The sequence below is a fragment of the Arachis duranensis genome, chromosome 7 (genome assembly GCF_000817695.3).
Source record: "Arachis duranensis cultivar V14167 chromosome 7, aradu.V14167.gnm2.J7QH, whole genome shotgun sequence".
NCBI classification, from domain to species: Eukaryota; Viridiplantae; Streptophyta; class Magnoliopsida; order Fabales; family Fabaceae; genus Arachis; species Arachis duranensis.
The window spans coordinates 1,130,554-1,150,713 of NC_029778.3; the positions used below are offsets into that span (position 1 = coordinate 1,130,554).

The 20,160-nt window shown below is 34.3% G+C and overlaps 4 protein-coding genes across 5 annotated transcripts; 1 reads left to right on the forward strand and 3 right to left on the reverse strand.

Moving 5' to 3' along the window:
- The first annotated feature begins 3,389 nt into the window (after positions 1 to 3,389).
- LOC107496157 (uncharacterized) lies at positions 3,390 to 4,313 on the forward strand. 2 transcript variants are annotated; one of them, XM_016117360.3, is made up of 3 exons: positions 3,390 to 3,464; positions 3,554 to 3,754; positions 3,863 to 4,313. In XM_016117360.3, the coding sequence occupies exons 2-3, from the start codon at positions 3,587 to 3,589 to the stop codon at positions 4,067 to 4,069; spliced, it is 375 nt and encodes a 124-aa protein (XP_015972846.1). In that variant the 5' UTR covers positions 3,390 to 3,464; positions 3,554 to 3,586; the 3' UTR covers positions 4,070 to 4,313. The 2 variants fall into 2 exon arrangements, with proteins under 2 accessions (XP_015972846.1, XP_015972845.1); XM_016117359.3 differs by having other exon boundaries at positions 3,443 to 3,754.
- Positions 4,314 to 4,368: 55 nt separating this feature from the next.
- Positions 4,369 to 12,444, reverse strand: LOC107496050 (disease resistance protein SUMM2-like). The gene is made up of 6 exons (XM_052251821.1): positions 12,218 to 12,444; positions 7,196 to 10,156; positions 6,349 to 7,066; positions 6,094 to 6,251; positions 5,729 to 5,860; positions 4,369 to 5,550 (listed from the first exon to the last, which is right to left on the reverse strand). The coding sequence occupies exons 2-6, from the start codon at positions 10,130 to 10,132 to the stop codon at positions 4,810 to 4,812; spliced, it is 4,686 nt and encodes a 1,561-aa protein (XP_052107781.1). The 5' UTR covers positions 10,133 to 10,156; positions 12,218 to 12,444; the 3' UTR covers positions 4,369 to 4,809.
- A 79-nt stretch (positions 12,445 to 12,523) lies between these two features.
- On the reverse strand, positions 12,524 to 14,956 carry LOC107496049 (uncharacterized; the record flags this gene model as incomplete). Its single annotated transcript, XM_016117253.3, has 1 exon — positions 12,524 to 14,956. A coding segment is annotated over one exon (2,067 nt), but the record flags the coding sequence as incomplete, so codon positions are not given.
- A 3,517-nt stretch (positions 14,957 to 18,473) lies between these two features.
- LOC107496107 (F-box protein SNE) lies at positions 18,474 to 19,237 on the reverse strand. The gene has a single exon (XM_016117305.3). The coding sequence runs from the start codon at positions 19,112 to 19,114 to the stop codon at positions 18,632 to 18,634; it is 483 nt and encodes a 160-aa protein (XP_015972791.1). The 5' UTR covers positions 19,115 to 19,237; the 3' UTR covers positions 18,474 to 18,631.
- Between the last annotated feature and the right edge of the window lie 923 nt (positions 19,238 to 20,160).

Here is a 20,160-nt window from a genome sequence, read left to right on the forward strand (position 1 = left end):
AAACCATCAGAGTTCAGCCAGCTAAGTGTGGTGGACAAATCAGGTGAAGAAAAAATTTTAGAAAATAAAACAATTGCTGAAATTATCAAAAAATCCACCCAAGATAAAAAAATATTATGTAATTTATAATGGCCCCATGAAGGGAGTATATGATGCCTGGGAAAAAGCAGCACCATTTACACATCAATCAAGGATAATTCATAAAGGAGGGTTTTTAACACTGGACGAAGCAAAGGAATCCTTCAGAGAATATGAAGCTCTTCATCCAGAGCAAACCCTAAAAAGAGCAGATAAAGCTCCAATTCAAACCCAGAGAACAGGGATAATAAGAAACATTCCTACAAAGGCTGAAATCAAGGAAAAGAAAAGGGTCTGTAAATCAAATCTCAGAGAAACCCTTAACATAGTCCTGAATTGGACTGAAGAAAAAAGGGCAATCTTGGGATATTATCCTATTGCCAAAGAACAGCTAACAAAGCTGGTTATATTTCCAGAAGCTTCCCCATCTGACACCTATCAGTTTTTCCAATATGGATTAATTGATACAATTTTAATTTTTAATGATCTAAAAATTATTAGTGAGTTTCCTGCATGATTCATTGATGCAGTAAAGAGATTTAAAAATATGATTGACAATGTAAATCCAAGGGATATATCCCTAAAATTTATAAACAGTCAACCTATTTTTAATAAAGAAGAAGAATGCTTGGTTCCAGCACACCAAGTAATATTCATGTCCGTCTTCCCAGGAAATTTTTAACCAATTGATCAGATTCAAGATTTAACAATTTACAGTCATGAAGGAAGGCTAGCCAGCACATTAGCAAGGGTCTTTGAAAGAACTCAAAAAATAATGAAAGAATCTCACACAAGGATTAATTATAAAAGTAGAAATACTCTGCTTGTGTCCAGTAAAAGAAATGAAATTGAAGAAAGAGAGATGAGACTCTTGGTAGAATTTGAATCAGCATTCTACAACTTATCTGGACTTTTAGAAAAGCTCCCTGAAGGGATAAAGAGGAATCTCTACTATTTAATAAAAGACAGAGAAGACCACAAGTGCCAGCTGTGTGTCTCAGAAATATCTGAAGAAAGTAATAATGAAATGGAATCAACCCACATGATAAAGGAAGAAGACAACGCATCTGAAGGTCACATGATGAAAGAGGAGGACAGCACATCTGAAGCATCTCTCAACATTATTGCATAGTGACGTAAGCGCTTAGGTCATAGAGCACCAACAATGTAGCTGGTGCAAGATAATAAACAATGACGTAAGCAATGACGTCATAAGAAGGGTAAAGATGAGAATTGTCCATCAAACCCAACTATTATAAATATAGGTTGCTTAGGCAATTGTAGAAGGCATCAGACAATAGAAAGTAGAAGGCTAAGAGTACTCATATGCTAGGAGAGCAAGGAGGAAGCTGTCGAGGCGATTCTATAGTCTGAAGAAGAATTCTCTTAGGGAAAACCAATTCTAAACTCCCCTCTGGAGTTAGTATCTACAATCTCCCCTCTGGAGATAAAAACATCTTATGTAAAATATACTAAATAAAGGAAGTTTTTCTCCAAAAAGGTACGCCTTTATCCTAATCTCTTAGTTATGAATTATTTAGAAAGCTTAGAATTAACAGAAAAATCTGATTATTATAGATTAACTGCTTTATTAGATAATGAAAAACAGGTTATTCTAAAAACATAATTAAATCTCAAATCAAATGAAAATTTTAATAAACAAAATCTTTTAAAAGAAGTTTTTAATAGAAAAAATATAATATACTATGGAAAAATTCAACTTGAAGCCCCTATAAAGATAAAATCCGACAATGGAGAACTTGAAATAGCTTTGATAAATGATGAAGAATTGAGTAAACAGATTGAGAAAATTAAGGATCAACAAAAAAGATCTAAAATTGGATGGATTCATATTAGTACTATACAAGTCTTAATCAAATCTACATATATGAAAGGAATTAATTCACCAATAAGCTTAGCAATCTGTGACAAAAGAATTACTGATGACCCAATAGATCAAATAATTGAGAGAATCTAAAATTAATAGCCCTTTAAGTTTATCTAAGTTAAATATTAAAGAAGAAAATTCTGAAATAAAAGAACTAACAAAAAAGGTCGAAAAATTAAATGAAACCCTAAACACTAAATTATGACAATAAATAAAGAAGAAATATATGTAACTTATCAAAACAAGAAACAAGAGCTATTTGAAAGAAAAAATTGTTTGAATTATTTACAGTTTTCTGAAATAAATCAAAGAGTATTTGAAGCTCTAAAAATAATTTATGACAAGTTAAAAAGAGAAGTCGAAGAGCTAGAAAAATTAATAGAATCTCTAGAAAATAGTGATGAATTGATGATAGAGTTTGCAGAAATTCTAAAATAAATAATGAAGCATAAAAAGATTGAAAAACCAAAAAATAAAATAAAAGGAAAAGGGCGAAAAAATTAAAAAGTAAAATAAAGGAGTATAAAAGAGAATTAAATAATCTTCAGATCGAAATTGATGACCTTATAATAAAAAGGATAGAAATAAGAATAAATATAAACAAGTTGGAGTTAAACTTAAAAAATTTATAAATGCCTGGAAAACCATATTATGACTTAAAAGAATTAAAGTTGTTAAAAGAAAAAATGGAAAATGAAGTTGAAAAATTAAAAAGATATTTAGAAATAACAGAAAGTGTAGAAATAAAAGAAGTTTTTGAGGATTTAAGAAATTATATTAAAGAAAAAGACAAACAGATAAAAGATTTTATATACAATAATCCATGCAAAAAAGAATATTATAAACTAAAACAAGATTGAAAAACTATAAAAATTAGAATTATAAATACTAGTAATACGGTCAATACTTTTTATTATGAATTGGCAAATTATTCGAAGAGTTAATAGAAATTTCGAAAAAGAAATTAAAAGAAAAGACGACTTTAAAAATTGGTATTAGAGCCAAGTTAACGATTAAAAGTAACATTTTTTCTTTAAGCAACACTTTTAGTGATACGCTTTTAAATCAAAATCTGTAAATTTGTACAAAAATACATCTGTACAGTAGATGGAACCTTGATTAAAACTATGAAAGCAAGCCTTGGTCCACTTTTTTCTTATTTTCTTCTATTACTTGGACTTTAGTATTGGGATTTTTTTGGTGACTAGTATTGTGATTGAAATGAGGATAGAATCGTTGACACTTGACACTTAATCTAAAAAGACAAAAAATAAATTATTGCTGCGTTGACCTCTCGGTCAGTAGTCATCGGCTTGTTAATTTATTTTTTTTGGAATGGGCTTTCTTTTTCTTATTGGGCCAGAAAATTGGTAACCACTATAAATATATCCATGCAAGGTAGACCAGCCCATGTCAGAAGGCCCACTTCTAAACCGGGAGAAATGGAGCATTTCCATTGCTGCGCGAGAACTGCGAAGAGGAGGAAAGCACAGCACAGGTAAGCTCATTTCTCATCGCTCTTATGTTTCGAAAATGTTGTTAAATTCGATAGATAGATATACATGTTAGTGACTGTGATAGGGATAGCGTGTTGGTAGAATCAAGTGAAGAAGAAGAAAAATGTTTGGGACGGCAGTGAGATTCTTAGCTAAGAAATCGAAGCCGAAGATGGGACCTATTGCGATGAAGACACCGCCGGAGCAGAGGAACACCATCACCGCCGTCCTCTACGATATCGTCAAGGAGAATGGTCCAATCACTGTATCCAACACCTGGGAGCGTGTCAAGGTAACTAACCGTAACTAACTAACTAACTAACCATTTCATTAATCCTTGTTATTGATGTGAGTGGTGATTATTTTATATATATGAATGAATGCATATTCGTGTTATCAGGAAGTAGGGTTGAAAGATTTAACGAGCAAGAATCACATGAAGATAATGCTGAGATGGATGAGGGAGAGGCAGAAGCTTCGTCTTGTTTGTAACCATGTTGGTGCACACAAGCAGTTCCTATACACTACTTGGTTTACAGATCCTGCTGCTGCTACTAAGCCAACACCATCAACTCTTCCTTCAAAGCAAAAGCCCTCTCCAAGTTAGTCTTTCTTCTCTTCTTAGGAGGAAGAACAATAGTGTATGAATGTTTCAACATAAAGGTTGCAAGTTATTGTATTGTCTTTGCAAACATTTTTGTTCAGATCATTGTAGGCTTTCTAGAGATTTGAAACAAGTTCAAAGTGTTTCATGAATCATGAGTGCTATTGGTTTATATAGGTGCATACAAAGTTAATGGAAAGCTTAACTAGAGAAACATACCTTAAGCAAGCACTATTGTTTGCTTAAATTTGATGAGCAAAATAATGGCTAAAATTTGCAAAATCATATCTTTGAAGTTGCTGGCTGACAAAAGAAAGTCTTTGCTGCTAATGAACTTCACTACTACAAAATTTTCTAAGCAATAGCTGAATTGGTTCTATCCTTTGCGAACCGGTTCTTGAGTTTAATTTCTGCAATTAATCATGGTGCTGGAATGGAGTTATTATGCATACAAAGACATTATTAACTGTGTTATAAGCAACAAAATTTCTGGCACTATGCAAGTGTTTCTTCTTGAAAAAGAAGACATTCATTTTTAACAGGAAGTGGAAGACCATTACAAGTGAAAGTTTTGGATTATTCAAACCATTGGGAAGTGTACTTGACCTCAAACAACAAGCATTACACCAAATCAGTAGTTATAAAAAAAAAAATAGATACTAAGTACAGTAATAAAGGAGGAATATACATTTGGAAAATTCACAAAGAAAATAAAAGCAGAAATAAACGATCATGAAGAATCCTTAAGAGGGTCTTCTGGCAACCATGTGGTTAAGCTGAAATTGACTACACAAAGCTGACCATTTATAATTGACCTCAAATAATTGCTGCTTAGCTTTTCTTTGATATTCCACCATTTGGGGAATGTCTCTCCTCACACTCTCAGATTCCTTTTTCACCCTTGTACTTTCGAAAATGCATTGCTTCTTTTCCTCTTCAAGAGATGACGGTTCAGCTTCACAGTCCTCTATTTCTTTCCCCAGCCTAATGATTCCTTTCTTCACAGTTTCTTCCATCTCATAGGCTTTCTCGTTTTGATAACTCGGCTCTTCCATAACGCATCTCTTCTTTTCTTCAAGCACTGCAAATCTATGCGTGGCAGCAATGGCTTGTTTAAAGGACCATAGAATGCTTGGAAATTCTTGGTGTAAGGAGTCTACGACTGCTTTAAGTCCACTTGATAGAGACTCATCTTCTAGAGGAAGGTGAGACAAGAATTTAAGAGCAGTTAGAAGGCGAAGACAGTTAGCCTCAGAACTAGCTATGTCCTTCAGAGGCATCTTTAGAGATTCTTCTATGTCGGCAACGACCTTCTCCACCAAATTTTCTTCGGTGACAGGATGTTTTTCTGCGAGAACAGAAACAGAAGGTGCAATTTTTCGGTCATTGTTGTCTTCTTCCCCTATTTGGACGAAACTGATGGGAACATCATACTCGGAATCTCTAACAATTACAGGACGATTGTCATTATTTTTATTTGTTGGCTGTGAAGAATAAGAAGAAAAGAGTAACAGAAAAAAGCATCAGCGTTAGTCTCGTCAATTTGCTAGGCAGCAACTTTCGTATTATTGCAACAACATATTCACTAAAAATTTGATAAATATAAATCAAAACAAGTTGAACAAGAATATTCAACATCAAATTTGCATAAAATGAACTTACATGTGAATATGATTTATGCCGAGAATTAACTAACTGGCCTGACTTTGGTCTAGCTGATTGTGAATGATTTGAGAGGGTTACTGTCTTGCCATTATGTGAAGCAGCTCCTTCTCCAATGTCTCTCTTAATACTCTATTCAAAACCAAAACAAACGCAACGCAAATATACGAAACAAGGTCAGTTACAGTTAGTATCAAAATTTACATTAAAATAATATGTTCAGTGTTCCTTCATATCATTTCTACATCAATTATTCACTTACAAGGTCAGTTACAGTTAGCATCACAAATTACATTAAATATGTTAACGTTTCTTGATATCATTCTACACCAATTATTCACTTCAAGTTGTGTTTCATTGTATACCTGATGAATTTCCATAGTGCTTCTGGTTTCATCTTCAGCGCCAACTGGAAAGTATGTAGTGACTTCCTTAGTAGGATCCTCAACCCTGCTATCTGATTTAATAATTTCACCTACCATCTTGACTAACTTCCACCTATAAAATTCATCAATTTCCAAATCTTCCAAAAAGAAATTATATCAGGGCTCTATCAGATAATGAACCTCTTGGTGGCAAAAAAATGCATAACAAAGTATGTATTGGAGAAGAATACTTACCTTTGTTCAATTCAGAAAGTTTTCCTTCAAACTCCTCAAGCGTAGGAAATGATGAAGTCAAAGAGAGTTTTGGACAATCATGGACAACACGAAGCATTAGACTGGGCAATTCAATCTCTTGGCAAAGACTGGATAGATAGGTTAGCACTGCAAGCTTAAGCTTTGGTAGCTCAACTTTCGCCTTCCCGATCTCGTCGCTGATCAGTTCTTCTAGCTCACTGGCACCCCATATGATGAGCAACTTTAGATTAGGAAGATCATTTGATACAGACACACAAAACAGACGTTTTAAGTTGTGACAATTGTTGACAAAAAGTGCAGCTAGTTTCGGGAAGCATGGCTGCCGATGAAAACGATTCGAACTCCTTTTACTCTCCACATCCTCTTCAATGATTTGCTTTAAGGCTTGGCATTCTGTTATCTCTAGTCGCTCCAATTCGGGTAGGTATCGCAGAGCAGAAACAGGAAAGATTACCTCAACCTTTTCGCATCCATATATTTCTAATTTCTTGAGATGTTGAAAGGCAAAGGAGTTTTCCAGACCAACACAGATATACTTCATTCGACATAGATAAAGCACTCGTAGGTGTTGCAAACTCAAGGTGATTGGTTGTCCATGCGTATCCACCCGATCAAGGTTAAAAATACTTTCCATGTTGGAGTTGTTTATCACTAGAGATTTTGAAGTCAGGAACTCCTTCTCAATGATCCTAACGTCCTGTAATCATGAAATATAAATGTGAAAGTGCGGAAAAGAAAAAGAAAAAGTATAACTAACAAGGAAAGGAAATGAATTAATAAATTCACAGGTAATGGCAGATTACTCTTAATGACATGTTAATCCTACCTTCCAACGATTAGCCTTGGAAGAATTGACAGCTACATCAAACTTTGGACAATCCCACAGATAAAACTCATACAGAGATGGCAATGTTGCAGAACAATGTTGGGGGAAAATGCTAACCATATTCGAGTTGGAAGTAAGTTGAAGCTTTTCAAGAGCAAGAAGCTCAATATCAGGTTCAGTTTGATTGTGACCTTGGTGCATGCTTTGTCCAAACACTTGTTTCAACTCACCACATCTGGAAATTTCCAGAGACTCCAACTGTACAAGGCTTTGAGCAAAGGCTACTGGAATTGTATATTCCAGCATCGAGCACCCATTGATTCGAAGCTGCTTCAATTTTGAGAACACCAAAATGTCATCTTCTCTGTTAATCTCCTTTACCTCTGTGTCATCATCTGCCATTATGTATTTCAGTCCATCACAAGACACTATCTCTAGTTTTTCCAGCTGTATCAAATTTCGAGCAACCGCACGAATGAAGAGACATGTTAAAACTGGACATTTGTAGATATATAGTTGCTCTAAGTTCTTGAAAAGGCCAACCGGAGGCATACCATGGTATAATGCTGCTAAGTGCTCCATACGTTCGATTGCCAGTTTGCGCAACTCGGAAAAGAGAGCTCCTAGTTGTTTATAATGGCTGCGAGTATCTACCAAACACTCTATCGTCTCAGAATCACGTAACCAAAGCTCAATCCACCTGTAATTCATAGCTCCTCCACTTTCTATTTGAAATATGTCAGGGATGATATTTTTCCCACCTGCTTTGATATTTGCTAGGAGCAGAACATCTGCTTTTTTGGCCAAATCCACAACTGCTGCATTTGATGTATCAAAATAACTAAGAACTAAAGTTCTATGACCACTGAGAATTTCTTTCTCATAATCTTCGAATTCAGGTCCTAACTTTATCTGATACCTCCGCAATGCTTGAGGGACACTAAATTTTTTTAAGAACTCTGCATGTTCTCCAATATCAAAACCCCATTCATAATCATAGAAGTACAGTTCTTCCAACAGTTGTTGTCTTCCAATCACTCCTAAAGGATCAGTTTCAATGTCACACTTTGACAAATGTAGCAATCTCAAGTTTGTCAATTGTGTAGTTACAACATCAGGTAATTCAAAGAATGAACAAAGACACAACGTAAGACTTTCAAGTTTCTTCATGCAGCCTATAGATGAGATATCACCTAATTCCCACCATTCTAAGAACAGACAGCGAAGGTTCAACAGCGATTTGAACGAGGCGATTGATAGCGCTCTTCGGTGAGTACCTTCCCAGCATAGAGACAAAACTTTGAGGCTTTCCATTCTTTCAAAAATTTCATCTGAAATGTGCAGATCTGTTTTTATGCAGAGAAATTCAATACTAGAACAATCCAAATCAATTGGAACTTCCTTACACCACAAATATTTTATGGAATTGGATTCAAAAGTCACATCCTTTTCCAAGGCACACTTCACCATCTTATTCTCTTCCTTTGCAATCCAGAGGGCTATATTGCGAACTAAATCATGCATTTTGACACATTCTCCATCATCATTGTCGTGTGACAATGACAACAAACAAGAACTTATTAGCATATTCTTCGCTGCACTCACTTCGTTCCTTGCCCCTTCAAGTGATCTAACTTCTCCAACTATGCCCAACCCTATTGCAATTCTGATTAAAGTTTCCACTGGAATGTTAAAATCTTCAGGGAACACAGAACACAACAAGAAAAGTGACTTGGCTTCTTCAGTGTCCAAATTATTATAGCTTACTCGCAGGCAATTGTAAGGATTTTGCAAACCTTTTTCGATATTCACTGGAATTGATCTTCTTAGTCTGTCTAATGCGACCCTCCAATCATCTTCGGCCTTGCCTTTCAAAGTCCCTGCCATGGCAGCAATAGCAACAGGTAACCCTTTACATTCATCTGATATCAGTCTTCCCAATTGCTTTAGATTATTATCCATGTCTAGAGATATGTTTGCTTGCTTTTGAAAAAGAAACCATGCTTCTTCATCAGTTAAAGTTGCTAAGTGAATTATTCTTTGGCAATCCATCAAACCACATACTGTTCCGGATCGTGTGGTGATCAGAACCTTGCAGTTTCCATGATCCTCACCCGAAGGTATTCCTATTTCACCAAAATCAAGCAATTGCCACACATCATCCAAGATCACAAGGGTACTCTCATCATCAAGAGTTAGTCTCTGGCTCAAACGTTGGGCTCTCTCCCTATCTCCATCTTCTGGAAACTCAAACTGTAGCATACTAGCAATCTTATCTTGGATTTTTCGAACTTCGACCTTACTTGACACAGGCACAAAAAGCACCTTATCAAAAAGATGCTCAGTTTCTGCAGTCCTCATAAGTTCCAATGCCATGGTGGTTTTACCACAACCTCCCATGCCATACAATCCAATAGTAGTAACCTTGTCATCTTTAAGTGCTTCCATAAGTTGCTCATAAGGATATTGCATACTATCAAATTTCAAACGTTTTGCTGCAGAGAGATGTAGAGTGGGCGGCAGCGAAGCTACACGTTCAAATTGGATATACTCTTTACCTTCTTCAATACACTTTTCAATTTCCTGTTTTTCCTTTGATAATTTCTTGGCAAGATGGTATCTCCAAATCCAATTTGGACAAAGTCCAAAACAACAGCTCTTGTTTGTTCTTGCTTTTTTGAGCAGATCCTCTATATTGTTTTTGAGAGGGCTGGATCCCTCTAACCATGCATCAAAAACTTCAGTATTCTTTATTGCTTGTTTCTTTGCATGTTTAACACGGCTTTTTACACCATTCCTTGTTCTTATCAATGCATCTTCCTTTCGTTGAATGTCGTCGACAAAATTGTTGAAGCAACAGGGATAGCGCAATTCATCAACTGCACCACATGCCAAATCTCTTGCAATGGAAGAGGCAAAACCAATAATGCAATCCATCAAGACTCAGCTAATGCAACCTGACTTAAGCACAAGAGATGAACTTGTCATGTGATGTAGCAACTACACACAATATTGAAAGGTGAATGATGTGCTAGAAAATATCATTTTTTGTTTTCCTCAAAAATACACATTAGCATAAGTGGATTCAGCTTCTCACATTTTTTTTTTTCATTTGAAAGCTCTATTAACATATTTGAAAATAAAGATCTAAATATGTCTTTACACCTTATTAACTAGTCTTTGATCATTACATAAGAATTCTGGTTTTAGTTTATATACAAAAACACACTCTGTCTTAGCTCCCTATATGCTAAAAAAACATGATGTAACTTAGTTTGTGTTAAACCTACTTTGTTTAGTTGACTTTCCAACACAAAATTAACACTTCCAAGTAGTTCAGTGTTCCCGTTGCTCCAATCTCAAGCAACAATTAGAGAATATGGTAATCCTCAGTCTTTGATCACTTCCTTGTAATAAGCTTTTCGATGTTCATGAAAACCATCTCACTGTGCATAGAATATTTGGAATACTATGACACTAATTATTAGAGATGTCATGAATTAGTTAGTTAAGTAGTTAGCTATCTATTAATTACAAGTTGGTCCACTCTTATATATGGTTCATAAACCATAACAATGACTTTTTATTAATAATCTTCTCATTATTAAGTACTGATATTCACTTGATAGCCTTTTAACTCAAGTATTTCTTGCTCTCTTACAATTACCACGGATTTCAACATGGCAATGTCAAAGGCATTAAAATTCTATCACTTGGTAGCCTTTTAACTTATCTTCCAACATACAAGGCAGCAGACAGCAGCCATAGAAATTCTCACTCAAAGATCAGTTATAGTTAATAATACGCGTGTTTGGCATCATTTAAAAAAAAGCTTTTAATTTCTCGAAAAGTTAATTCACGGTTTTTTGAAGAAGTAGAAATATATGACTTCTTATTTTCGATAAGTCATTCTATCACTTTCCTAAAAAAAATTGACTTCAAAACAAAAAAAAATTTGGCTCTTTGAAAATGTTTTCTGTTTCTGTTGGAAATACTGGTCCTGTACCACCATTTTCACATAAGGTTTCATCTCTTAGAAACAGTGTCATTTCACCACCATTTTCACGTAATGATTCATCTGCTGTAGTATTGACCCTCCACCACCATTTTAAAACAAACCACCTACTGCATATCTTTCTTCCAGTTATTTTTTTATCATTTTACCACTCTATTTTTATTATTAAATTTGTATTTAATTGTGTGTGGTATGAAATCTCAGTTTTAATTTTATTATTTTCATATGTGATTTTATTTTTATATAGCTTGTTATTATTTTTATAGTTTGTTATAACAAGTTCTTGACCCGAATAAAGAAGGAGGTTAATAGGAGTAAAAAAAAAATAAAAAAACAACAAAATATACATTTACACACATTTTATATTTGTTTTTTATGTTCACCTACCATATCATACACAATAAAATAGCAAACACTAACTACACAATAATTTCTTTGGCATTGTCATCAAGATTATTGTAAATTAAAATTTTATTACTATTCACCACATACAAGAACATCGTTATGGGTGAAGGTGAAGTAGAAGAACCAAATTTTAATGATATTACGTGGTAAGAACCAATTGTCTAAAAAATGGAACTAATAAGAGAGCAAATAAAGAATCAATTGCCTAAACGATTGTGATCTTAGTGATTAGGTTATGTAAACATTCAATTATGATCGTTATTTTAATTTTTATTTTCTTGTGTAAAAAAAAATTGTATTTTTTGAGTTATTTATCCAAATGCTAAAACTTTAAAATAAATACTTTTATAACTAAAAATCTAAACACAAAATAATTTATTTATAAGTTGCTATTAGGGCTCGTTTGGGAAGCTTCAAAAGTAATTTTTTTGAACTTTTGACTTATGAAAAGTAATAATATTAATGTCTCGTACAATTTTCAAAACCAATAAGCACTTTTAGAACTAAAAATCCAAATACAAAATAAGCACTTTTGGATTGTTTACTATCTGGAAGATAACACCAAAAAGGAGAAAAAAAAAAGAGGGGGATGAGAAACACACCATTGGCAAGAGTGTTGCTTTAATTTGTGGCCGTCCAATGAATATGTAAGTTAGCACTCAGCGATGGAGCATTTAGCCTGAGAATTATATATTTTAACTATGCTATTACATAATAGGATGAAATTCTTAAGTTAATAAAAGTTGCAAATTTAATAGTAATTACCTCTAATTTTTCACTACCAATTTTTACACTTTAGACGAAAGAATTCATAACTTGACCATTGGATTCACCTTCAGTTCTGTCAAGAGGGTTACAACACCGAAATTCTCTACCTCCTCAATAACATTGTCTCTAAAGAAGTTGCATTTAAATTTGATTTCAGCCTTCATTTCATTGAATGAATTCTTTGCCAGTAAATAGTGGCCAGAAGTAGAGTTACAAAGTAGGCAGAGCTATCATCAAATGACAAATCTGCCCTGAGCCTCTTAACAAAGAGTTACACTTCCTATGGCAACAAGAAACTTAACCCAACAAGCAATCACTACTACTACATCTCGGTGTCTAGAAATAGAGATTAATGTTACAAAATAAAAATTTCATCCTCTAAAAAGACCCGTGGTTAATGCCTCATTGGTATCTGACCAAGTGGGACACAGTGTAACAGTTAAATCTAAAATATTGAGAACTTAGTATGCTAAAGTGCAACCCCCCAAATATTACTCCCCAATGCCCTAAAGAGCATCAGCTTCTGCAGCTGCTGCATGAAGAAGCTCATCCGGAGTCGCTGCCGGATCAAGATCCCAACACTTTTCAGGCAAATTTTCTGCCTCCCCCTTCAGCAACCATGATGGCACTTGGTGCGAAAAGCGCAACATTTCTCTCCTTGGTATCCATCTAATGGCACTTTTATCTGTATTCCTTTGATAAACAGTTTTATATCCGGTCAGCTTGATAAGGGGCGAAACGCAAACACCAAGTTCCTCAGAGTAATCATCCAGCACTTCCACCATTTCATACTGATGCCTCACTTCATCTGGAGTAGATCTGTTCCACTCTGGTGACCAATTTCGATAAACAGCCCAAACATCTCCACTTCTGGGATATAGGCGTACACAACCACCTCGACCAGCCTTCTCCTTACTCAAAAGATGGGAGAAGATGTTAACTTGGTCAACAACATCAGAATTCCATGCCCTGAAATTTCCACAAGATTTGGTAAAACCCGAATCAAGCCAGTTTACCGAGCCAAACTCACTATCGGTTTTGGAACTTAAGTAACTAATGTGAATCTTGAATGGATCAACTGAGATAATCTCACGGATCAGGCAATATAATCGTGGCATTCCATCCTCCTCATCATACAAGGCCCATATTTGCTTTGGCTTGAAGCATTCCTCTGACCTATCTTTATCGAAGTCATGGAAGTCAGAATCTGGGACAGTTATAGCGGCTGGACCAATTTTCTTGCGCTCTACTTGATGCCCAGAAGCATTCAGAACTGTTTTTCTACATGTCTCCCTTTTTACTTGACCATCTTCAGCTTGAGATTTTTCTCTTGCACTGACAGCTGCTGCAGCAGCAATTTCGGAAGCCAACTTCATCTCTTCCAGTTTCTTTCTAATTTCAGTCCTGGCCTTCTCAATCAATAATTTTCTCGCATCAAAAGCTGGTGCCATGGAACACTGCTTGGTTTGAACTTCACTTCCACATGAAACCTTCTGGCCTTGTCCAAGGCTTTCATTGCCATTAGCCAAAATTGATTCAGAAGCACATTTTGACCCCATTTCAACATAGCCATTTTTAAAATTGGCTGCCGCAACTACTTTCCTTTTCTTGTCTGGTCTACTCATCTTAAGATCCTGTTGTTCATTATAAACAAACGACACATCTGAATTTGCGTTGATCGCAGTCTCAGCCACACGATGCATCTTATCAACTGATTTGATTTTTGGTCTTCCCCTCTTCACACTTCCATTGGTTTGATAAACAGAATCAGTAGGTAAGGTCGTTGGTCCATTTTGATTCGCATGTCCAGAAGAGCCCCACTGAAATGAAACATTTGAAACATATTCATACCCATGGCCAGAATGGTATCCTGCGACCCCGTTGCCGTTGAAATAGGTCGCTGCAGTGGTTGGGACATACGTAACTCCATCATAGGAATGACTTCCATACCCATTTCCTGGCACATAGGACCAAGGACAATATGGAAATGAACCATTTGCTGGGGCAGCCCCAGTTTCAACAGCAACAAAAGTGCCACGACAGTTCTTACACGAAAGTTTTTTATTCACATACTTGCGCAGATACTCATACTGAACTTTACAAGAGGTGCAAATTGTCCAAAAGGTGTCGTGCCTACCATGAGAAGTCGGCAAATTGGAACTTTTGCTATAACCTGTAGCATGGGGAGAAGACAAATTTGTCTGAGTAATCCCACCCATCTGTCCATTTCTCTTGAGGTCATATGTACTGCGCAAAGCACTATCTGACAGCCAAGTCCACGCCTCGGAAACAAGCTTAAATGCCCCATCAGCTCCCACACATTTGTTCTTATCAGGATGAAGCAACACAGCCATCTTCTTGTACTGTCTCTTGACAGCCTCTTTATCAGCAGACGGTTTCAATCCAAGAATCGAATAATAATCTAGTTCACCATTGTGTTTAATCTCAGAAGCAATGTAAACCTCAAATGTGGTCACCATTTGAGATATACCCTCCAATCCAGGACATAGTGTCTTAGCTTTTATGGCATAGTTTTTTGCGCCTGCAAAGTCTCTCTGAGCAAATCGCTTCTCTTTCCATGCCTGACAACAGGTCTGGAATAAACTAAAAAAGTAAGTACACATATACCCTAAATCCAAAACACCAATTCATAAGCATATGAACATGAAGTTTGAAATCAGGTGCACCAAAACGCCCTAATTGTGGGCAGAAACAACCAAAACAACACGGATCATGCTCTTTACTTAACTACCTAAACATATAATTTTCAATCCTCCACATAAAATCTATAAAACAATGACGGAAAAATAGAAACCTTACTTTCCCATCTCTTCCCTAAACCTCCCTAGAAACTAAACAGTTCCAATTTCAAAAGCCAACAATTCATTTATATCATGAAACCACTCCAAGAGTGACGGAAATGATCCAAAAATACCCATCTTTCAATTAACAACCAAATTCCGCTAAATTTGATATAACCTTAAACTTTTACACATAGATCGAAAATATACAACAAAAGCCCCAAAATTCACATCCGTAACCTATTCCCAAAAAAAATAAAAAAGCACAATAATTAAAGCTAAAAAGAGAAAGAGCAGAAAGAAAATACTCACTGAGATTGGAACTTATAATGGGGTGTCGAAGAAGATCTAGATCGCCACGTGTACTTGGGAGATCGAGCAAAATTGAGCTGAGCTAAGTGCACTAAAAAACAGGGAAACACAGAACCCGATTGTATGGTGTGTGGTTAATAGTAAAGGTGAAGCCTTTGCGATTGAAAAATTCTAAGAGAAGTGCGATTTGAATGGCTACCGGAAGATCCGAAGTGGGTCCGACTCGGCGGTGTTAGTGGCGGCGGTGACGGCGGCGATGAGATATTGAATAGGAGCTTCCGACAAACGCCGATTTCGAAAGCGAAGGTAAAGGGGGAAAAATGAAAATAAAAATAGGGAAAATTTTTTATAAAATAAAAATGATAATTTTCAGAGCTAGTAAACGCTGTTATTAACATTGTTGGAACATGCTAACTTGCGCCCCAGGTGCGTATCTTTTTCATTAAAATAATAATAATATAAAAATAAGTTTTTTTTCCTAAATATTATAATTAATTATTATTATTATCATGATATAAAATTATTTTAATATTTACTTTTGGTAGGAGTTAGATGTTAGACAGTATCCTATGGTTGGTGCAATGTTGGATGATGGTTTGGAGAGTTTTCAGTCTGAATGCTCCACAATTTTCATTGATTTTTAGTTTGACTAATTTTTTTTATTATTATTTTTGTAAAAACAAAGAAAATACCTTCTTCATTTCATTAATAGTTTGTGTTATATTTTATTTCGTTTATAATTATGTGATATTTTGATAAAAAAATATATTGTGTGTTTATTCTGTTTAGACCGAATTGATAATGGTTTAATGACAAAAATATATATGTTTTGTTAACTAAATATATAAAATATTAATAATATATCTTTTGTTGTAAAATAAAAATAAAGGAATATACTCCTTTTCGTGCGAATTATTCAAATTAGCAAGAAAATTCCCAGAAGATAACTCCTGATCACATATTTTTTTGTGTTGTGGACTGATGTATGATACATGATTCATGTTTTATTTGCATTTAAATTAAATTTATTGAAAAATAATTAACGAATATTTTATAATATGTAAATAGAGTATTGATATTGATTTTTTTTTTCCTTTGAAGTTAAGCGAAATTTTGTCAGAGTATCTTTTCATTGTCAATTGTGACCCTAATATTTTCTATGACGTTTAGAGATATTATTACACTTGTATTTTTATTTAAAACAAAATCAATATATAACAAATTAAAAAGTATTGTTTGTAATATTAGATGATTTGGAGAAAAAGTTATTGTAATTTACCCATAGATATATCAATTATACACGTAATAGTACATCATTTATTTTTTGGGTTATATATGAACTTGAAAATGACAAATTTGTTGAATGATTCACCTAGCTTATTTTTCAAATTATTACTTTCTAATTTGGAACATAAAACTTTCTAGTTACACAAATCTAAAGTTCTTTTTAACTTGCATTTACAAATTCTTTTTTTTTTTTGGTCAAGCATTTACAAATTCTGAATTCTTAATTTCTTTTTAACTTTTGGGCTAGCCACAACCATTTAAGTCCTCTATTGGGCTAACGCTAAGGGCCCAAAGATATTTGCTAGTTTCAGCTAAATATTAATTGTTATGTACCTAAAATAAAAATCTTTTTTTTTTTTTACCAAAAAGAACTGTAGTGGTTGTATTCACCAACCTCGGTGTATAGTTCACATTTTCGGAATTTCCCTCTAAAAAGTAACATCTGAAGTTTAAATTTTATGATAAAATTTTGTTCAAGCTAGCTTAAGCCTAACTTTTATCTGCTTTTATCATAATCATCATTCTCAAAAGCTTAAACATTTAGATATATAATAAAACCTAACTTAATTAGCCTCACACACACCCCCTTTTAAATATGCTACTTGCTTTCATTACTGTTGTTGTAATATGTCTCCTACCTTTTTTGTATGAACATATGCCTATACTATACTACTAGCTAGGCTACTAGCTACCTAGTTAGCCATAGTTTTATTTGGACATTTTCTCTTCTTATGATACTATAGTAGGATTTCTCTTAATAGTGTAAGTGATGGGGCCTTGCTTCATTTGCTTATTCCAAAAATAAAGATCAACAAAATAATATATCGCCGAATGAAAGCAAAGAATATTTCAAATGACATTGAGATTTTAAGTCTTTGTATATATTACTTTACAAACCATTTCTTAATTATTAATTACCAAATTAGAACTATTCTTGTAGCTATTGGTCAGTTAAATTCTTTTAGCCCGGTAGTATCCTATGATTATAATCTCAACTTTGTGTTATTTTAATTTGTAAGGGGTATTTTTTTTATAACAAAAAAATTAAAAATGAAACTCGAACCCAAAATCTTTAGATGAAGATGAAAAAATTACGCAATTTGAACTATAGTTTATTGACATTTGTATGGAATATCATTGAAATGCTTCTAAACAGAATACTTAGATTAAAAGTTTCATCAAATGTATATATCATAGTGTATCTATCATAGTGTAAAATTTTGACTAGTTAGGTGCAAACTTTTTTAGGTTCGAATGACAGAGATTTGCGCTCCATTTTATGTCCTCACCACTGCTAATAAGTTCTATAAAATGTGTTTAAAAATATAATTTCTATAAAAATAACAGAAAGGCAAATGCTATATGTGAGAAGAAGAAGAAGAAATAATGAGCCTATCACATCCAAGTTGACCAAAAATAGTGGTAAAAAAAAAGTTTAGTTTGTTTTTCACTTTTTCTACTATTTACAGTACTACTTGTTTGAACTGAAGCTCATGCTATAGAGTTTCTTGTTTTTTTCCCCCTAATTAACAAGGCCTTAAGCCTTAAGAATGTAAACAATATCTGACTATACTTGCATAATTGCGTAGTACTAATTAAGTAGAAACATTTTCTGTCCAAACAAAAGAGAAAAAAAGAATAAGAGAAAGAGCAAAAAAGTACTAATAAAGCATTGTTATTTTGAAGCTTGTATTGATTAGTAATAATAGTAATTTTATATATAAAAGAAAAAGAATAAATAAATAAAATAGCCGGCACATTGATACAGATAGAGCAGCTTCTTGTAACTTTATTTAAATTAAAAAGATAATAATAATAATAATAATAATAATAATAAAGGAAGAGAAATCAGACGTTGATGGGGTTACAGAGGAACATGAGGGACGATGCGGACGCGTCGCTGGGGATGATTCCTCCTGCAGCGTTGTTGTTACCGTGAAGCCTCTCATAACTGTCAATGCAGAACAGCGAGAGCGAGAGCTGAACCACCACAGCCACGGGAACCTCCTCCCGCCTCCACCTAACTCGCCTCCGATCCGACTCAGACTCAGCACCGAGTCGACTCAGTACAGGCCTCACGCACACCATGTATAGCCTCTTGTAGCCTCCGAGCGCCAACACTACCGATTTCACCGACGCTGCTGGCGGACCTGACACGTGGCGGAAGCAGAGGTGCTCCCATAAGGAGTCGTCGTTTCTGGCGAGGCTGCACCATAGACGGCACACGCAGGCCGCCACTCCCAGCGACGCTCCGTCCAGTCGTTTAAGTATTTCCCTTAGAATGTCGATGTTGTCGTTTATGAAGAACCGCTGCCGTTTCTCTTGCTTCATTTCTTCACGGTGGTTGAGAGAGAAAGGGATTTGAAGTTTGAAGGGTTTAAGAGGGAAGAAGAATAATGTGTGAAACTGAAATCTGAAATAACATACCTCTGCTAACTACTAACCTAAAGTGTGGGGTTTACCTCCAACTTTTAAACCAATTTCCAATATTCACACTCAAATTTTACAACACATTATTTTTTATTCAAAATATTTTACATAATTGTGGTGTTACATCCGGTTTTTTAATGATTATTCACGCGGTTAATATAAAAGATAATTATTTTTATTGATGTATTATTATGTAATTAGATATATGTGTAAACTAATATATACATTTGCAAAAGTCTTTCAATTTGTGTGTAAATTTTGCATATCAAAAGGTTAATTAGTTCAACAATGCTAGTAACCAACTCTATATAAGCCAAGAATTAGCTAACTGGTAAACTAGAGGCACGATAGGCACACGGATATTTCTTTTTCTTGTAAATTGGATAGTTTTGGATATGATTTTTATATTTCATGTGTTACGCATTAATAAAACATAATTAATTATATGGAATTACCTAATGAATGATCAAAGCATCTGTTCCGTGATTCTCTCCTCTTCCCTCATGTTTTGAACGTGGTCAATAATAATTTAAAAAATAAATTAAATTATAAATTAATAAAACTAATTATAATTAATTATGTTGTTCCATTCTTGACTGATTATTAATTGGTTTCATATATTTTTCTTTAAATTATTAATAAGAAATGGTTAACCTTAGTTTAGCTTCTAGAATTTCTGTTTATAAAAATAGATAGAAACTTACTTTTATGATGAAAAGTTAGGTACAGTTGACTTTATGAGAAGTTGATAGTTGAGAGCCGTTAAATAAAAATTTAGTCAAATCAGTCAAATCATCTAACGACTCTCAATTATCAATTTTATATAAGATCGTAAAATCGACTGCACCTGAATTTTCACCTAATTTTATATTATGTTGAGTAATTCTCTAAAGCCTAAACCCACAAGAAAAGAAAGAGAGTCAAAAAGTTATTTTTTAAAAGAAGTT